Source organism: Cygnus atratus, chromosome 1, assembly GCF_013377495.2.
Source record: "Cygnus atratus isolate AKBS03 ecotype Queensland, Australia chromosome 1, CAtr_DNAZoo_HiC_assembly, whole genome shotgun sequence".
NCBI lineage: Eukaryota > Metazoa > Chordata > Aves > Anseriformes > Anatidae > Cygnus > Cygnus atratus.
In genome coordinates, this window is record NC_066362.1 from 181,368,281 (window position 1) to 181,386,303 (window position 18,023).

The 18,023-nt window shown below is 49.8% G+C and overlaps 1 protein-coding gene across 1 annotated transcript in view; it reads left to right on the plus strand.

Moving 5' to 3' along the window:
* Nucleotides 1-14,847: 14,847 nt before the first annotated feature.
* Nucleotides 14,848-18,023, plus strand: part of FOXO1 (forkhead box O1) — a 64,384-nt gene continuing 61,208 nt past the window's right edge. Inside the window, exon 1 of the mRNA XM_035542553.2 lies at nt 14,848-15,705. Within this exon, the coding sequence (XP_035398446.1) occupies nt 15,028-15,705 (678 nt within the window). The 5' untranslated portion in view covers nt 14,848-15,027. The remainder of the gene's footprint in view (nt 15,706-18,023) is intronic.

An 18,023-nucleotide genomic window follows, 5' to 3' on the forward strand; every position in this document is an offset into this window, starting at 1 on the left:
GGTTCCTGCCCCTCACCCCGTGTGTTTGGAGGCTTTCCCTTGAGCCGATGTCCCAGTAAATGTCTTTTCCTTCCCAGGGGAAGCTTCTCAGGAGGATGTGGGACATTTTTCTCCAGAGAAAGAAGGGACGTAGCCTGCTATACCGTAGGGCGACGTTGTCCCCCATGCACTAGTAACACCCCAACTCAGGTAAGATGCTTTCAGAGTGGCTAACTTGTCTGTTCACGTTTAAAATGTCTGTGGTATTCTTCTTGACTTCCTGTGCCTAACTGCTGGTGTTATTATTGCTGTGCACGGCCAAGTAGCTGCTCCTTCCCACCCAAGATGCGAATATAAAGCGACCCAGTGTATATTTAACTTTTCTTGGATACTTCCCAGGAGTATTTTGAAGCTTATTGAATCGCTCTGATGGTGTCTGCTTGATGTTTCAATAACCTCTTGTGGAAATGCTCACAAAGGATTATTCTTCTCTCCAGTCCGTGATGATTTACTTGCTCTTCCACCTCAATGTTTACTTCACGGCGAGTACAAGGGCCATAATACCCTGGCACTGACACACATGGTTTCCAGAGGCCACTTTCTCTTTGCTGGGAGAATGCAAGGAACCAAACCCCAGAGGATGTTTCCCAGGGCAGGACAGAGCACGCTCCCATGGGGCTGCAGAGGGGAGTGACAAGGTGCCAAAATCCCACTGTCAGACAGAGCTGAATGGGAGCGGAGGGCCATGAATGCCCTGTTCGTGTCTGACAGCATCTGAGGAAGCCTCCATAAAGCGTAACCCTTAATATCCATCATCTTGGGAGCCAGGAAAAGCTGACAGAGGAGGTGGGATGTGCATGGGAGATGGAGGAGAACATCTCCCCTGGGGGCTGGATGTGAGTGGAGGGAGGCAGGAGATGTGAGCGTAGACACCTGTGCACAAGCCTGGGCACCATGGTGTTACTGCTCACTGGTGTATACAAGCTTGTTTTAGGATGCTTCCCCCCTTTACATGTTTCTTTTCTGCTTAGAGGGGAAGTTCTCAGCCCATCCATGTAGTCAGAAAGCTTTGCACAGCTCTCCTCAGTGCAGGACAAGGATGCTTGATGCCAGGAAACCTGTGTTCCCCAGGATTCACCTGTCCTCTTGGCTGTCCCGTTGCCCGGTAGCCCATCTTTTCCAGCTGCTGTGTCACAATAAACCATGTGTGGAGCACAGCGAGCAGCAGCATCTCAGCCGTGTTTCACAGCCGCTGGAAAAGGCACTGCTGGGAAGAGCTGCCAGTGCCTGCGTTTGGATGCTCCCATATCCCAGTACAGAGCAGGCGTCCCTCAAAGGCCAGAAGTGACCTGGATCCAGTGCAACACGTCTCCCTGAAGGATGCTGCTGCAAAGTGGTGCTTCGTGATGCAGTTGCTTCTCAGTGACAGGAGGGAGATTGGTGTGATATAATGCACAAGCTGCTCTTCATCACTGTGAGCATCAATGTGGGAGGCTTGCTCTGCTGCGGGTGGGTTTGCTCCACTCCTCTGCTGACCCCCGGTGCTGCAGCATTGTCCCAATGGCTCTGGCCAAAAGTCACCAGAAGCTCTCCTAGCCAGTGGTGCTGGTGGTGGTGGAGGAGGCGATGACCTGAACTGTTAAGTGCATTATTTTTTGGAACAGTGGATGAGAAAATATTTGAGGAGGAAGAAACTAGTGCAGGGAGAAGAACCTGTATTTGTCACTGCATCAGGGCTGGGCTAGCAGGCTGATGTGAGCTAGGGCTGTTTCAAGCCAGACTCTTTTAATGTGGCAAAGGGTCTTCTGTAAATGTGGAAGGGCCACGTAGGCCTGCTTGGATTTAATAATCACCTGAAAGGAATCAAGAGCACCTTTGCGAGCACCTCCACAAGCACCCAATGCTTTTGTGAGCCTATGGTTTATCCTTGCAAGCATGCACATGGTTCTGAGTGTGCCAAAATTTCAGCTCATGTGGTGTCACAGAACATTTTCTGCTTCATTTTTCAGTGTTTGTATGAATTGCCTGTTTTTACCCTCAGGTGTTACTCAGTTAGAGGGATGGACTGGCAGACGATATTCATCCTGGACCTGGACTGCTGTTTTAGAGACCTTGTGACTTGTTTGCTCATACTTCTACGAGCCCATGTCCCATGTATATCTTCTCTATGAGAAACCTGACATCAGATCCTAGCATTGCTCCTCCATTTCCACAAGCAGTTTCATGGTTTGCATGTTCAAGGCTGTGTTCTGCCTTTCTGAGTCTATCAATATTCTCTGCTGGAACAATCCTCTAACTCTGAGCCGACCACGAGATGCTATGTTCAGCACAATGGGGTTTGCGCTTCAAAACCTCTCCTGCTGCCTCTTGGTGCTGCGTTGCTTTGTGAATCAGTGGCTCACTTCTAGCGATGAGGTTTCCCATTCATAGTCAAGATGATGTTTCAGGCACTAAGCATAGCTGCCTTCTGAAGTCTCTCCTGCTCTTGTACCCTTTGTGACTGCGCAGCTTGTGCATCCTCCTGTTTCTGAGTTTACAGATTCTTGCAAAAAGCTTTTACTTCTTTTAAATGAAATAGCTCTTTGAAGAGCCAGGCGCTGCTAGTGTGTGTATTTCTTTCCATGCTTTAGACCGTCTTTCACACCATTTCCTGTAAGTTCACTCTTAGTGCTTCTTGCTGGCATCTCCCTGAATTCTCAGCCTGTATCCCCTTTCTGTGCACTTTGCTTCAAAATAGTTCTTCCTGTATTCAAGAAGAGACCCTAAAAAAAACGAACTAACCAACCAACAACAAAAAAACAACCTCTCACAGCAGTCAGTGCATTCCCGGGATGTTTTGGCTCCAGTTGCTGCTGCGTGAGGTTCCCTCTCGGCTGGTTGCCCTTCCTCCCCACCGCTGGTTGCATGGCTGCTCTTTGCCCTGTCTCCACCTCTGATAGGAAATCAGCCTGCTCTGCTGGCCGATAAGGGGAGCCCTATGGCAGAGCTTCTAATGAAGACAAATCGTCGTTATAATAACAGGTTTACAGGTAAAGTGGGTAATCTGAGAGGGAGAAACCTATCTTACTCTATAGAGTTGGTAGCACCAACTGGCTGCATCTGTAGCTCTTGCAGGCAAGAATAATCTGGTCTCCTAAGGCTACAGGTGACACTGACTATAACCCACCTAAGGGGATCACACTTTAAAATCAATCTTCTCTCCCTTTCCACAGACACCAGCTCATTTTCAGGTCAATCCCTTTATTTTTAAGTTGCTATTAAGTCTACCGCACTGACGTGGCATTTCAAAGTAAATTTAGTAGCAGAGGTTGAACAATACTCACAGATTAATAATTTATTACTGATGACTAAATTACTACAATCTTCCTGCACTTTCCAGGAACACCAGTCCAATCCAGGTTCACACTTCAGTTTTTAAGTAACTATTAAGGCTTCAATACTGACATGGCATTCCCAGATTACTAATTAACGTAGCTTTTACCAAAGCAATGTACACAGGTGTTTTAAAATAATAGTGTATTTTATTAATACCACCTATACTGTTATTACACAGTACGATCAAACATACAATTTTAAGTTTAGTTGTGAATTCATTTCACAGGAAAGAAGATGGTTTGTTGTTCTAGTTGAAGGTCTTCCTGGTTAAGATAGTGTTGTATATAGCATGGTTTCGTTTCATAGAATCACAGAATGGTTTGGGTTGGAAAGGACCTTAAAGATCACCTTGTTTCAACCCCTCTGCCATGGGCAGGGACACCTCCCACCAGACCAGGTTGCCCGAAGCCCCATCCAGCCTGGCCTTGAACACCTCCAGGGATGGGGCATCCACAGCTTCTCTGGGCAGCCTGTGCCACGGCCTCACCACCCTCTGAGTGAAGAATTTCTTACTAATGTCCAATCTAAACCTACCCTCTTTTGGTTTAAAGCCATTACCCCTTGTCTTATCACTACTGTCCCTGACAAAAAGTCCCTCCCCACCTTTCTTGTAAGCCTCCTCTAGGTACTGGAAGGGCCACTTCTTCTCTGCAGTCATGTGATTTACCTTTCTGTAAAGCAAATGCTACGTCTTCATTGCTGTTGGACACCTGCAAGTCATCTCAAAACTTACCAATATGTGAAGGCTTTCCATCCAGAACTGAAGCAATGGCGCTACCCAACATGTTGCTGTCAAGCACAGAAGTTGCCTCAAAAGTATCAATTGATATGTGATGTAGACTGGATCCAGAATTTGACAAGTCTTTAAAGAAATGCCAGTTGTCTGACAACCGTGAAGGCAGATAACATTTTTAATACTGCTTTGAAGAAGGACTTTCCTGGTCAATGTCCTGCCAGTTGTGTGGCTGTCAAGTTTGAGCCAGAGCTTACCGACGTGCTCCTTGACATGCCGTGATGTCTCATTTTAGGTAGACAGAGAGGATTGGGATTACCCTTGGAGATTGAACCAGTTTGAAACTATTGAAACGGTTGCACGTATTTCTAGTGGTCTACAGTTTGGGCTATTTTTGCACCCAGCTGTAGAGGTTTGAAGGTAGCTCGTGTCCAGGCCAGAGCTCGCTCTTCCAGGTTGTTCCTTTCAGTCATAACAGACAGGCACCACCAGGGGACCGCTCATCTCTCCTGGATTTGGATAAGTGAATTTGTTTTGCCTGTTTTTCTTCCTCAACAACAAACGGAGCCAAAGGTGATTGGCAAGTTTTGGATGCCTGAGTCATGGCAGGTGAATCTTACCCACACGCTGAACTGCTGGACGGAGCTGCGTGCTCCCCAGAAGCCTTGGCTAGCCCCAGAACGACTTGAAAGCTGCTCTTCCACCTCATGACTGTGAAGATTGCAGGTACTTTCCCCTTTGCCTGGAGATATTGTTAGAAGGCAGCAAAGGCCCGTTTTACTGCCATAACAAGTTAATTAGCTCCATCTTCCCCCAACGAAGCCAAGCAGAGGTTCTGTGGGAGCCACATGTGCTATATTGAGAATTAGGGCTTTTCTCCCGTGTTCTTGCTGTGCCTGCAGTGATATGGCTAACAAAAGCAGTCGTCTTTTCAAAAGGAAAATCGCACTTCTGAATCGCTTCCAGCAGCCCGGATTGCTCTTTTGGTTTCTAACTAAACTTGCTGTTTTAGAAGAAATTCCTGTTGCGAATTGCCTGCTTCCCTCACCAAGCCCTCGTGAATCATCTACAAGGGAGCAACGCGGCGCTGCTACCGTGCTGAGCACAGCAGCTGCCAGGCTGCTCGCTTCGTCTGCTACAAGGCGATGCCCAACATGAGCACTCAGCAGCTTCCATGGGTCATTTACACGACTTTCAGTAATTTTGCATTCCCCCCTAATCGATTCAAGGAAGATATGACGCCCATGTTCTGCAAGTTTTCCAGGTAACTCTTTTCATAGCAGGGTTGCCTGTGACAAGATGTGTAAAAAGCCTCTGCAAATCAGGAAGCTGTTCTGTGGTGCAGTCTGTAGAGGAAAAAGTTCACTTTATGCTTTTGGTGCTTGGCTCTGCCAGTGCAAGATCCAACATCTCGCAGCTTCGATTTCTGCGAAGCACTCTCAAAATATTTGTCACAGACTGCTTTTGCTTGAAATCTATGGGAGCGTAACAAGCTGTGCGAGACAGCATGCCAGCATGCTTGTGAAAAATCCCTTCTGGATGCTTGTTGCTTCTCTGCTTAGCATTTACCTTTGCACTTGCTGCAGCCATGGTCTTGACCTTGCATTTACCTCCATGGCAGTTACCCACTTCCTTGCTCAGCTGCACATCTCGGTGGCTGGCTCCAACGTTGTTGCACAACCAGCAGGCTGGCAGCTAGACAGTAACCCCACTGAGGAAGAGATGTGCTGATTTCATCTGACATTGGCACATGAGTTTGCTTAAAATATCAAAGGCAGAATCCATTGACGTAGATGTTTTTGAAGACCCATTTGCACGACTTCACAGAAGTTTGTCAAATAGATGCTGTTTTTTTTTTCCTTTTTTTTTTTTTTTTCTGACCACTGTAAGAAAATTCTGGGTTCAATCATGGGGGGAGTCGCCACTAGCCATGCTGCAGCACCGGTGTTTGGGATTAAGGATTGTGAAATCAGTGTGCCAGTGCTCCACAGCTGATGTTTTGCAAGCCACCCATCTGGCCGCTGAGTTACTCTGGCTGCTGCTTTCACAGCACCAGCAAGTATTGAGTCTCCTTTCTTACCTGCGGCTGGATCGAGCTGAAAGGTACGGACGGAGGTGATCTGGGCAACTCCTCCCAAAGGGACTTTCCTCTGGGCTGCGTCAGGCCACAGAGTAGTCTCCTGTGTCTGGAGAAACAAGAATTGAGGGGAAAGATTCTAATGCAGACCGCCAGTGCTACCAAACTGCAGTAGGCCAAAGATATATTCATGAATATTTGTTAAAAAAAATGAACAAAAATGAGAGGGTTTTTGGCAAATCAGAGATATTGGGCACTCGCTGTTTGGAGCCTACAGCTGTCAATAACCAGTCAGCTGCTAAGAAATTCAGTGTGCTCACAGTAAGTGATATGATCTCCCTTCTCAACTAGCAGACCTTTATAGTCTTTTAGGAACATGATGGCATCTTTTGGGGCTTCTTTGTCCTTCTTCTTTTCTTATCTCAGCAAGTAAGCCTGTTCTTGAGCCACCTTCCCACCCTTCACAGAGACCTCCACCAGATGACTGAATGTCACCTTCTTTGCTCTTTCTCCCTCTCTTCAAGCTTGCAGATGATCGGCGCTGGTTAAAATCAATACATTGGAGGGGGCTGAATGATACAGGAGCCAACACTGTAAGATAAGAGTAAAATGCAATTATTGTCTATTGTTCAGTCTCCAGGGTGACAAACGGAGATTGTTAGTGACGAACCAAGTCATCTCCCAGCCTTGGAGAGGACGAGAACCTTCTGTGCTTTTTGGGGGGCTGCAGCATGAAACCTGCCTGGTTTGGGAAACGTATTTTAGTGGGTTACTTACTGCTGTGCTGGGTTTCAGGTCTTGAGAAGGTGTACACCTGATTCACATCATAGGTACCCTACTGCTAATGGTGGCGTTGAGGAGGAAGGGTCTAGACAGGGTCAGACTGCTGATTGTAGTGCAGTCCTGAAAGTTTTTAACTAGAAACCCTGGTTCTAATCTTTAAAAAAATAAACAAAAAGCCAAAACCACAACTCATTAAGTTCACATGATGAAGCAGCAAAGAAAGTGCCTATTTATGGAGGTTAAGGAGAATCCAGAGGGATGCAGATTGCCGTTATCTGTCTGAGTAGTGCCTCCTGACATCACGAGTGGCTGAAGAGGCTTGTTCAGGAACAACGGGGACGGCAGCTGTGCTGAAGCCTTCACACAGTGCTTTCGGTAACAAGAGCTGCATTTCTTGTGTTTTGTGAGAGAGGTATGCTGTCTACATTTGCAGTGAGCCTCATGCACAGAGAGAATACTGCTGTTGAGTCCTGTGGGAAAAGCATGTTCCCTGCTTGTTTCCAAAGTGACTTCTCAAGCACGCCACAGAGATTTGACAAAGAGTAAGATTAGGTGTATAAGTAAAAGAGGGGAAAAAAAACTTTAAGAAATGGATTCACTGAAAAAAAATAGGAAGATATCAACTGAAAGGAAAACACATCTGGCAGATGTGGAAAAAATAATCAGTCCTGCTTTTCTGCACTGGATTTTGAATGTATATTGCAGTTTTGCAACGAAACTGTGTAAGACTCAAGTTTTTAACAAATCCACTTATGTTAAGGAATTCTTTAATATTTGTTTTTGTCCCTTCATTTTATTTTGACTCCTGAGCCCTCCTTTGAGTATCTATCTAAACACTCAGTAACCATAGTTCCTGAGTGCTCCTGGGCACTAGCAAGAAATATACTGATGGGGCCTTGGTATTTATTTAGGTGGGACAGGGAGAGAGCAGCTGGCTGTCCGATACATCACCTCATTGAGTCCCTGGAATCCTTGGGGTCATCCTTGGGATCCCTGGCATCTTCATCCTTTTGACCTTGCAATGGTCAAAAAAATGGATCACAGGAAGTTCCACACCAACATGCGAAAGAACTTCTTCACGGTGAGGGTGACGGAGCACTGGAACAGGCTGGTTGTGGAGTCTCCTTCTCTGGAGATATTCAAGGCCCGTCTGGACGCCTGCCTGGGCAGCCTGCTTTAAGGAACCTGCTTTGGCAGCGGGGTTGGACCCGGTGATCTCTTGAGGTCCCTTCCAACCCCTCCAGTTCTGTGATTCTGTGATCCTTGGGCTTGTTTGTCTTCTCAGAGATGGAGGTTGATGCTTGGCCTTGCTGAAAGCACGGGTAAGCACAGAGGCTGCAGAGCTCCACAATTACTTCCAGCTCTGGCTCCGTTTACTACCCGTTAAATATCTGGAAGGCAGGCTGTGGAGAGGACTTGCTGCTTCGTGTGTGGATGTAGCTGGGGTGAGTCCTGTAGGAGGCACACACAGAGACTGGCCAGCCTCCTGCAGAGCTTGCCTGTGGTCTGCCATCTTGCTCATTCAGCACCTCTGAAATATTCTCATGGGTTCTTTATTTTGCAAAAGCTGCAATATGGGGGGCTTTGATACACTGATATCCCGCATCCTCTTTTTTCATGGGCTGGCAGAGTTTCATCTCTCCTCATTTCTTGGTCATTCTCCCCCTTTCTATTTTTTTCTTTTCTTTTTCTTTTTTTTTTTTTTTTCCTTTTCCTCTCTTGTGGCTTATTCCATGTTGTGCCTTCTTTTTGTGATGTCCTTATCTCCCCCCACCCTTTCCTTTGTATCTTTTTTTCTCTCTGCTCACCTTTTCCCTTCTCACCTTTCACTATGTTTCCTGTTTTCCAGCAGCTCTGGCACCCACTGGGGAGGATGCAGTCCTCTGCCTCAATGAACTGATCCCCTAACATCAAAGGGGAGATATCAGAATCCACATTGCTGCCTGAGCATCCACTTCTGTTCTCTTTCTCTCTTTTTCTTTCTCTTTCCCTCTTTCTTTCTGTCTCATGAGCTGCTTGAGCAGCCAGCAAGGTTGGTAGCCACAACTGGAGCTAAGAGTGAAAGTGGGTGGCTTTCAAGGAGCCGCTGCTGATTTCTCTGCAGCTGCAGCAGCATTTCTGTAATGTGTGGGTGTGCGGATCCGAAGGGCCCCTTTGCACCTGATGCTCTTCTTTGCTTTGAGCCCGTTCCTAAAGCCCATCGATGATCCCCATCTCCTCCCTGGATGAGAAGCAACCAAGCTACCTCCTGCCATCTGCCTTCTTACTACTGATGATGTGGCGTCAGCTCATCTGATCCTAGTCAAGGTTCACTCTTCAGTACTTGGCAGATACAAAATTGAAACTGCTGGTTGCTCTTTCTATCTGTTTTCATGCTGGTATAGGGTGTGCTTCTGAGTTTAGGAAGAACCTGCTGGTGGGACCTCGCTGGTTTCAGTATTGTCTCCTCGCAGACCAGGGCTAAGCAAGGTTTGCATTTTCACCACCAGATCTCAACGCACTTAAACCTGTTAACAAACGGGGTCACAACAGACAGACTGTATTCATACCGGTTTTACAGAGAGGTGTACGAAAGTGCAGAACTACCATGATTCGCCCCAAGAGAGTACATCTGCCTGGGTTGTCATTGCTCTGCTGTGGCCCCTTGGCCTCGCTGCATTTATGGCATGGGCAGTATTTGCATGGGATGTACCTTACCTATGGAGCATCCCATCCACACACTGCCTTCTTTAGTGTCTTAGTCACCAGCAGAGTAGGAATATATGCATGTATGTCAAAATACTCTCTTACTATTATTGTCTACCCATGTTTCCATCTATATAAATCTAGTAGAAAATGTATATAATGATACCATGCATATGCATATGTGCAGCATATGCGTAATGCACTGATTTGTATGCAAATACGTTGTAATGCAGATATAAATATGCTTTTCAAGCAAGAATGCAACAATGGAACAACGACTGTTTTTAAGAGTGAGCCTTTATTATGCCACCGTCTCTGTGCTGATTCTGGAATATACATTATTTTTCTTGTTGATGACAGGTAGCTATCACTTTTCCAGTGAAATAAAGGAAAAGAAGATGAAATAGTTGTCAAGCATTGCATTGTGCTGTGCCATGAGTTTTCCTTCACACAGGCTCAAGAGAAACCACTGAATTATACCGTAACTGTCAAACATCCTGTTTTTAGTTTGTTGCTCAAACACAATAAAATTATTTAATATACAAAAGCTATCACATGAAGCTAGTCAGTTTTTCCTCAAGCAATATATAAAGGAAAACAACAAACGAGAAAGGCACCTGAAAATGTTGAAACACTGACTGCAGGATGTGGGAGAATATTGTAATGGATCGTATTTACGACAAAACAGAAACCCAACACCCTGGAAAACATACGTGCTGCTCGAGCTGTGTTTACTTCCAGGCACATTGGCCTTTGCATAGGGGTGGCTGGGTGATTCAGCTGAATCTGAAACCTGATAAACTCTTGCCTTCTGTTTTTACATCGCACCCAGTGATTGCACATGACACATTGAAAGCAGATAGAGCTGCTCAGACGCTACCTTTGGTATTTATTGTATTGATCCTGGTAAGGATCATTTCTTGGGCACATTGCACTTCAGTCTTTCACCTCGGCGTGCGTGCATGTGGGTGTGAGATGATGCATACCGAAATGTTGGGTCTTGGAGACTGGACCGCCAGAGACCTCAGGGAAGTTTTTGTGTCAAATATTTCATTCGTCAAATATTGCCTTCCTCTTTGGCTTAAGAAATGTGGTAGCAGCTGTGTGGTTCCTAATAATGCACACCTCATTTCAGCTCATTCAGAGAATAGGATTTTGTCCTAATACTAATACTTAGTCACAGCACCGAGCCTGCTGGAGTTCAAGAAGTGTTTGGACAATGCTCTCAGACATGTGGTCTGATTTTGGGGTGGTCCTGTGTGGAGCCAGGAGTTGGACCCGATGATCCTTGTGGGTCCCAGCCAACTTAGGATATTCTATGTTTCTATGCTTCTAATAGCCACACTCAGTAAGAATCTGAGCCGCATTAATCACAGCAAACAGTAAAGTCATATTATTATTTCTTTTCTTTGACTGGAAAAAACAACACACTGAAGGAAATTTGAATTCCAATTCCTGCAAACAATACATCTTAGAAATGTTGTTTCCATGAAATCTTGTCCTCAAATCCTAATTGCTCATGTTTTTGCAGATGATGAGAATGAAAGAGGCAAGAGCAACATCAAAGGGAATGGTGGAAAAAAAGCACAGTAAATATTTGTAGTAGCAATTTGTAATAAAATCAGTCTTATTTTTGCTAAATGTTTTTTTTTTATATATATATATATATAATTTATTTATTTCCTTGAAGCTAGAGTGGCCCAACCTCAGCAGCTGCTAGGTCTGTACCTGGATTTTGGGAGCTCACTCCCAGCAGCCCCATCTCCTGGCTTGGTGAGCTCAGTACCATCTTTGTCCCTCTTTGGCAGCTCACTTTCTGCCCTGGTCGTGGCTGCTGAGCCCTTCTGCCTCCGGGAAGGAGGAGGGGGTTGGCTGCAGGTGGTTCTTGCTGCCCAGGATTTCCACCTGTACATAGCAGAGACCGGATAGCTTCAAGTATGCTAGAAACTATTTGGTGGAATGATTTTTTTCAAGCCTAAGGACTGGGACTCAGTGGACCCGGATGCAAAGCCTGTTTCTGCACATGCATCTCTCTGTGGTGCCTGGTTATCCTGTTAGCCAAATGCTCCGGGGCATGGCCACTATTGAATCCAGGCAGGCTGCAGCCCTTTTGGGGTGTATGGGTTCAGCAGTGTCTCCTGCCCATCACTTCTGGCTTGCACTGGTCCACCAGCCACTGATGGAGCCCTGAAAACCCTGGGAATTTCAGGGGAATTAGTGGTTACACATTTTGCACATGCTACAAAATGTGCTATAGAAGTCAGACACTGATGAGAGAGGGGGGAGGAAAATGAGGGTGCTGAGCTCCCCCATCCTTTGTCTGAAAGCCATCTTTCTCCCAACACAACAGCTCCTGTGATACCAGGCACAAAAATGATGCTTCATCACAGCTTTTTGTTCTGTTAAAATGTCTGTTCTCTCTCACTGTGCACATACAGGTAGAGTAGGGAGCTGTACATAGAATATGAGTGCTTGCAACTTCATGTAATCTCCTGCTGAATGTGATCAAAACCTCAGAAGGTGAATTATACATACAGTAGTAAAAAGACAGTATAGATCCTTTATTTTGGCTGCCTCGAACCCAGAATATGAATAAGAGGCTATGCTTTTTTCCACTGATGATAAAAGGCAATCTTCAGGTCTTTCATTTGAAAAAATACAAGTTGATGCTAAGGATGATAGGAGAAATTGCATTGTAGAGGAGTAGAAAATGGGAGCAGGAGTAGGAGGAGAGAAATGAAAAGGTGGAGTGTAGGAGGAGGGCTGTGGGAGTAGAAAATGAATTGTGGTGCATCCATCAGCATTTAGGCATTGTGGGAGATGAGATAAACTTAACGCTGTCATTTGTAGATGTGGTAAAATTTCTTGCACTGAGCCAGCGCCGTGCTGAGCTGTTTTGGAAGGACGAAGCCCCCCTCCAGCAGCCGAATGGGACGTTTGGTTTGTGGCAGGGTCTCTGGCAGGTGGTCAGTGGTGGCTGGGGACATGAACACCCCAGCAACGTTTACCTTGCAGAACGAAACCTGCCGTACCGCGAATCGCCCGGCCTGCCTTGCTGAGCAAAGGCAGCGATGTGAACGCTCTGCCTTTCTTGCTCCTTGCCTTGCTGGCCCTCACCTCTCACTGAAGGCTGTTTTCTAACTGTATTTACTGCTGCAAGCAGGCGTGGGGCCTGTAGCACAAGCAAGGGCCCCTCTGAGAAGGGGAGGTGAGCAACGGCAAGGCTATGCAGGGCCAAGAGGGAGCAAGGCAGCGCTCGCCCTGCACGAGGGTGCTGAGCTGAGGACACGCCAAGGCTCACTGAAAGCCCATCACAGCAGCTTTCTTCCTGCTTGGCCCAGCTGGCATCTAAGGAAAGCAATTTTTTTCAACATCTGTGTATACCAATAGAGGTCAGGGAACAACAGCTAGATTTTTGACCAGAGGACAAAAAAAAAAGAAAAAAAAAAAGAAAAAAAAAAAAAAAAGAAAAAGAAAGCAATGAGCACAAGAATAAAAAAACAATCCTTTGAAGAAAGCCTGGTAACAAATCCTTTTCCTTCAGCAGGATGGGTGCCAGCCTGGCTCCTAGATTTTTTTATTTTATTATTATTTTTTTTTTACAGATGCCAATGGCAGGAAAGAAAAAGAAAATGTTTCAGTACTCCTGGACACTTCTTTTGTTTTGGCTCCCTTTTAATCATGCCCAGTTGCCACATGGCCTGGCTGCCTCTCACGCACACCCGCATCCCGTGGTCCCTGCTCCTCCTCATCACCAGGGTGCTCGCCTGGGCTGCAGGGCGACTGCAGTGGCGCTGGATAATGCTGCGGGACAAAGCTGTTCCTAGCTGAAACATGGCATGCACGTTATTCGGTTGAACAGGGACTATTTTGCTATTAAAAAAAAAAAAAAGCAGAAATAAAAAATATTACTGCTATTATTAATTTTAAATCTCTGGGCTAAGTGATAGATTTGTGGGCTGAATCCTTTATAGGGCTTGGACAATGTAGAAGCAGCTTTAAAGCAACGCAACTCTGAGAACTGACACACAGCCAGCCTATAATAACCACCTTTGGCATGTGGGGAAAGAAACATGGCAAAAAAGATGCTTTCAGATTCGATCAGTTACTCCACACGTGTGCATACGTGCGCTAAGGACATAGCTGGGTGTCATCACGTGCCTTAAAAAGTGTTTTCATAACAGCGCGTGCATGCAGACGTATGATCTGGCAGTAAATTGCATGCCGTGGGCCTACGTCCAGTCTCGTCCTCTCCCTCCTAGTTATTGTTACTCATTTTCGGAAAATATTGGTTGAGGCACAACGGGCTGCAGTTAAATAACACTTCCACTCGCTGCCTTGGTTTGGAGGGACGAGGAACGGGCTCGCCGTGTGGCCCTGGACGGGGACACCAAATGCCCCGGCCAGCTGCAGGTTTTGGGGCTCCCAAGCCTGTTGATAAAAGCCCTCTGCTACTGAAAACAAGGCAGATTTTTCTACCGGGTTTGCCAGTTTGAGGAGAGGAACATCATCCCTGAGCTCACTTGTCTAGGCTAAGGGAATGTCTCGATTTTAAGCACAGCAAAACTTCTGCGCCGCCTCGGACACACCTCCGGGCGCTTCGGGGCTGGGCAGAGGGGGGCGGCACGTCCCGGACCCTGTGCCACTTTTGGGAGGGGGTACGAGCCTTGGGGAGGGGATACAGACTGAGTGCCCCCGGAGGGAAGTGAGTACGGGGGAGAAATGAAGCGCAGCCCGTCAAGCCTCCGAGTGAGCCCACCCCGAAGCTCCGGCAGCCGCCCCGAGAGCACGTCCAGCCCGGGGCTGCCCGGCGGGGACAGGGCCGGGGGAGCCGCGGCCTCACGGGGGGCGAGGGTCCCCTCGGGAGCCGTCCTGGGGACTTTCCCCGCAGCAATCCCCCCCCCTTGGGCCCCGCACCTCGCCGGGACGGCACCGGCTACCGCCTCCTTCTCGAGCTGAAGGGCTCTCGCTCCCCGTCGAGGGGAGGGACCCCAAAATAACCCGAAAACACACGCACGCATGCAGCCCCCCCGGGAGCAGCCCGGGGGCACCGGCACCCTCCCGCCCCGCGGCGGGGGGCGGCGCGGTGCTGCCATTGGCGAGGCTCGGGCCGGTCCCTCCCCGCCGGGAGGAGGAGGAGGAGGAGGAGAGGAGGAGGAGGAGGAGGAGGAGGAAGGCTGGAGGCGGGCCCGCGCGGGGCGGTCGCTCCAGTCGGTCGCTGCCGCCGCCGAGGAGCCGGGCAGGGCGGCGGGGCCGGAGCCGCGCCGGGAGTCGGCGGCCGCGCCGTCGGGGCCGCGCCGGAGCCTGCATGGGGCGCTGAGCCGCCCCCCAAATCCGCCCCCGACAAGCCCCAAAGCCTCCGCCGAGCTCCCCCCGCCCCGCTACCGGCCCCGCCATGGCCGAGGCTCCGCAGCTGGTGGACATCGACCCCGACTTCGAGCCGCTGCCGCGGCCCCGCTCCTGCACCTGGCCCCTGCCGCGGCCGGACTTCAACCCCCCCAGCTCGGCCACCTCCAGCCCGGCTCCGTCCTGCGGCGGGGCAGGAGCAGGAGGAGCAGGAGCAGGAGGAGGAGGAGGTGGTGGAGGGCAGCCCGAGGGGGCGGCCGGCACCGCCGCAGCCGTCGCTGCCGCCGCCGCCGCCGCTGCCGCCGCCGCCTCGGGGGCGCTGGGCGCCGACTTCATCAGCAACCTCAGCCTGCTGGAGGAGAGCGAGGACTTCGGGCCGCTGCCCCCCGCCGGCCCCCCGGAGGCTGCCGCCTGCCGCTGCGGGGACTTCCCGGCGCCCGAGGCCGGCTGCCGCCTCCACCCGCCGGGGCCGGTGCCGCCGGTGCCTCCGGTGCCCCCCGCGGCCGTGGCCGGGCTGTCGCCGGGCCCCGTGGCCGGGCAGCCCCGCAAGAGCAGCTCGTCCCGCCGCAACGCCTGGGGCAACCTGTCCTACGCCGACCTCATCACCAAGGCCATCGAGAGCTCCCCCGAGAAGCGGCTCACCCTCTCGCAGATCTACGAGTGGATGGTCAAGAGCGTCCCCTACTTCAAGGACAAGGGCGACAGCAACAGCTCGGCCGGCTGGAAGGTGAGGGGAGGGCTGGGGGCACCGCCGGGACCCCCCCGGGGCTGGGGGTGCTGCGGGGTGCTCGGCGCTGCACACGCCGGCTGTGCTGCCCGCCGCCCGCTTTGCAGCGCGCTTGTGCCTTTCGCGTCTTATTTCATTTTTTTTTCATCTTATTTTAATTTATCATATTTCATTTTATTCTACCTTAATGTGTTTTATTTTATCTTTATTTTATTTCATCTTATTTTATTTAATTTTATTTATTTCATCTCATCTCATCTCGTTCCGTTTCACTTTTATCCCACTCCATTTCACTTTATCCCACCGCACTTCATTTATTTTATTCCCAAAAGGAAGAAAAAAAAAAAAAAGGAAAAAAAAAAAAAGAAAGAGCCGCTTCTGCCCTCCCCCCGCAGGGCTCGGCCGGGGCCGGGAGCGGAACGGGGTGGGGGCCGGGGCTCGCCTCTCTCCGCCCCCCCCCCTCCGCCCTGCCCCGCCGAAAGCAAAAGTTCACGCCGTGTCACGGCGTCGGCCCCGGACACAGCGGCCGGATTTTGGGGGCTGCCAGAGTTGAGCCCCCCCCGCAGTGCCGCGGGGTGCGAGGGGCGCTGCTCGCCCCCGGGACCGCCCGGCCCCACGGGGGGGGGGACGGACCCGGGGACTCGGGGCAGAGGCAAACGGGGCTGGGGAAGGAGAAGGGGCAGGACAAGGGTTGCAGAAACACCGTGCGTTTAATGAGTAAGCTGGCTTTGCCTGGATGGCCGCGCTGAAGTTGCCGTGCGGGAGCGGCTTCCCTATTAAATTGTGGGGTTTTCTGCGCTCCCAGGGCAGGGAGGACCGGTGGCGAGGAACCCGTTGGGCTGGGGGGGTTTCAGCGCAGCCCAGCTCGGTGTCACTTTGCATGGGGCTGGGCACCCACCGTGGTGGCGGCCACCCCCATCCCCGTGTCACCCCCATCCCCGTGTCACCCCCATCCCCGTGTCACCCCCATACCCCTGCCACCACCCCCAGCCCCTCTTCTCCCTAGCCCCTACCCCAAATCCACCCACGACGGACCCAGAGCGCCTGCTTTTTCGGCATCCCGTTGTTGCGTGAGAGCGCTGTCAGAGCGAGCTCCCGCTGCCTGCGTGAAGGCACAGCCTCCTCCTCCTCCTCCTCCCTGCGAAGGATGGCAGCAAATGTGCAGGGTGCGTGTGCCGAACGTGGGATCGGCGTGTTGTGCTGCTGTGCTCCTGACTTGGCTCGTTAGGGCAGTCACACTGCCAGCTGTCGAGTTTTGCTCGCCTCACCTTCTAGTATCTGTAATATTTGCATTTTTTTTCAAGTCAAATCCTGCATTTATATAGATTTTTACTTGCCTAGCTAGGAGTGATTGTTACGTCAGATGTTCGTCAACGTCATGTTTTTACGGGGAGGCAGCACCCTGCTAGGGAAATGCAGATGGATCTGAAACTCATTGTCAACTGAAGGCTTTTAAGACTTTTAAAAAGTAATTTGTTAGTTCCTATCAATGTGTTTGACTAAAAAATTTAAAGGATAATTGTCTGAAGACATCTTTCACGAAAAAGCCTTAATAGGAGGGGAATGATTGATAGCTGACAACTTTTAGATAAGGTAACTTGTCACCTGAAAACGCTGTTTTTTTTCCAGTGGTGTTTCAGTCTGTCAGAAATAAAGCAAGCCGGCTCGAGTGCCTTTGCAGAGCGAGTCGGAGAGAACTGAAGGGAAAACAAACAGAACTAAAATCAGAGCAAAGAACTCCCAAGTTCAAGCAGGCACATCAGGAGCTCTGCTAGCTGCCTAACTTATTAGGTGTTTCTTATTTTATTGCTCCTCTTCCTGTGTTGCTTCAGCCACTGACAAGCCTCGCACACCTCCTCCTGGCAGAGCGGGTGCTGCCGATGCCCACGCACCCGTGCTGTGCTGCGGCGGGGAGAGCTGGTGCTGGCACAGCCCTGGGATGGCAGTACCCTGTGGCAGGGCGCTGTAGGTACCCCAAAAACACACACGTGCAGCCTACACGCTGCCCTCAGGCCTCCCTTTGGCCACATTACGGGCAGGTGGCTCAGAAAGCTGCTGTGTTGGATCGTGTTGGCCACGTGCTGTATGGGTTTGGTGCTGTGGGTGCCGAGCTCTGAGTGGGGCTGGAGCTGGCCACAGCGCCTCAGAGCCAGAGCATCGCCGGGTCAGTGCCCGGGGTGCACGGTGTGTGGGTGTTCTGCAGCCTGAGAAAGAAAATGTTTTGTTTTGCTTTGCTTTTTCCCTCCTAAATAAAGCTTCGTCTTGTTGGAGCCTGCGTATTTGTAAGTGTAAACAAGGCACCTTTCAGATTATACACA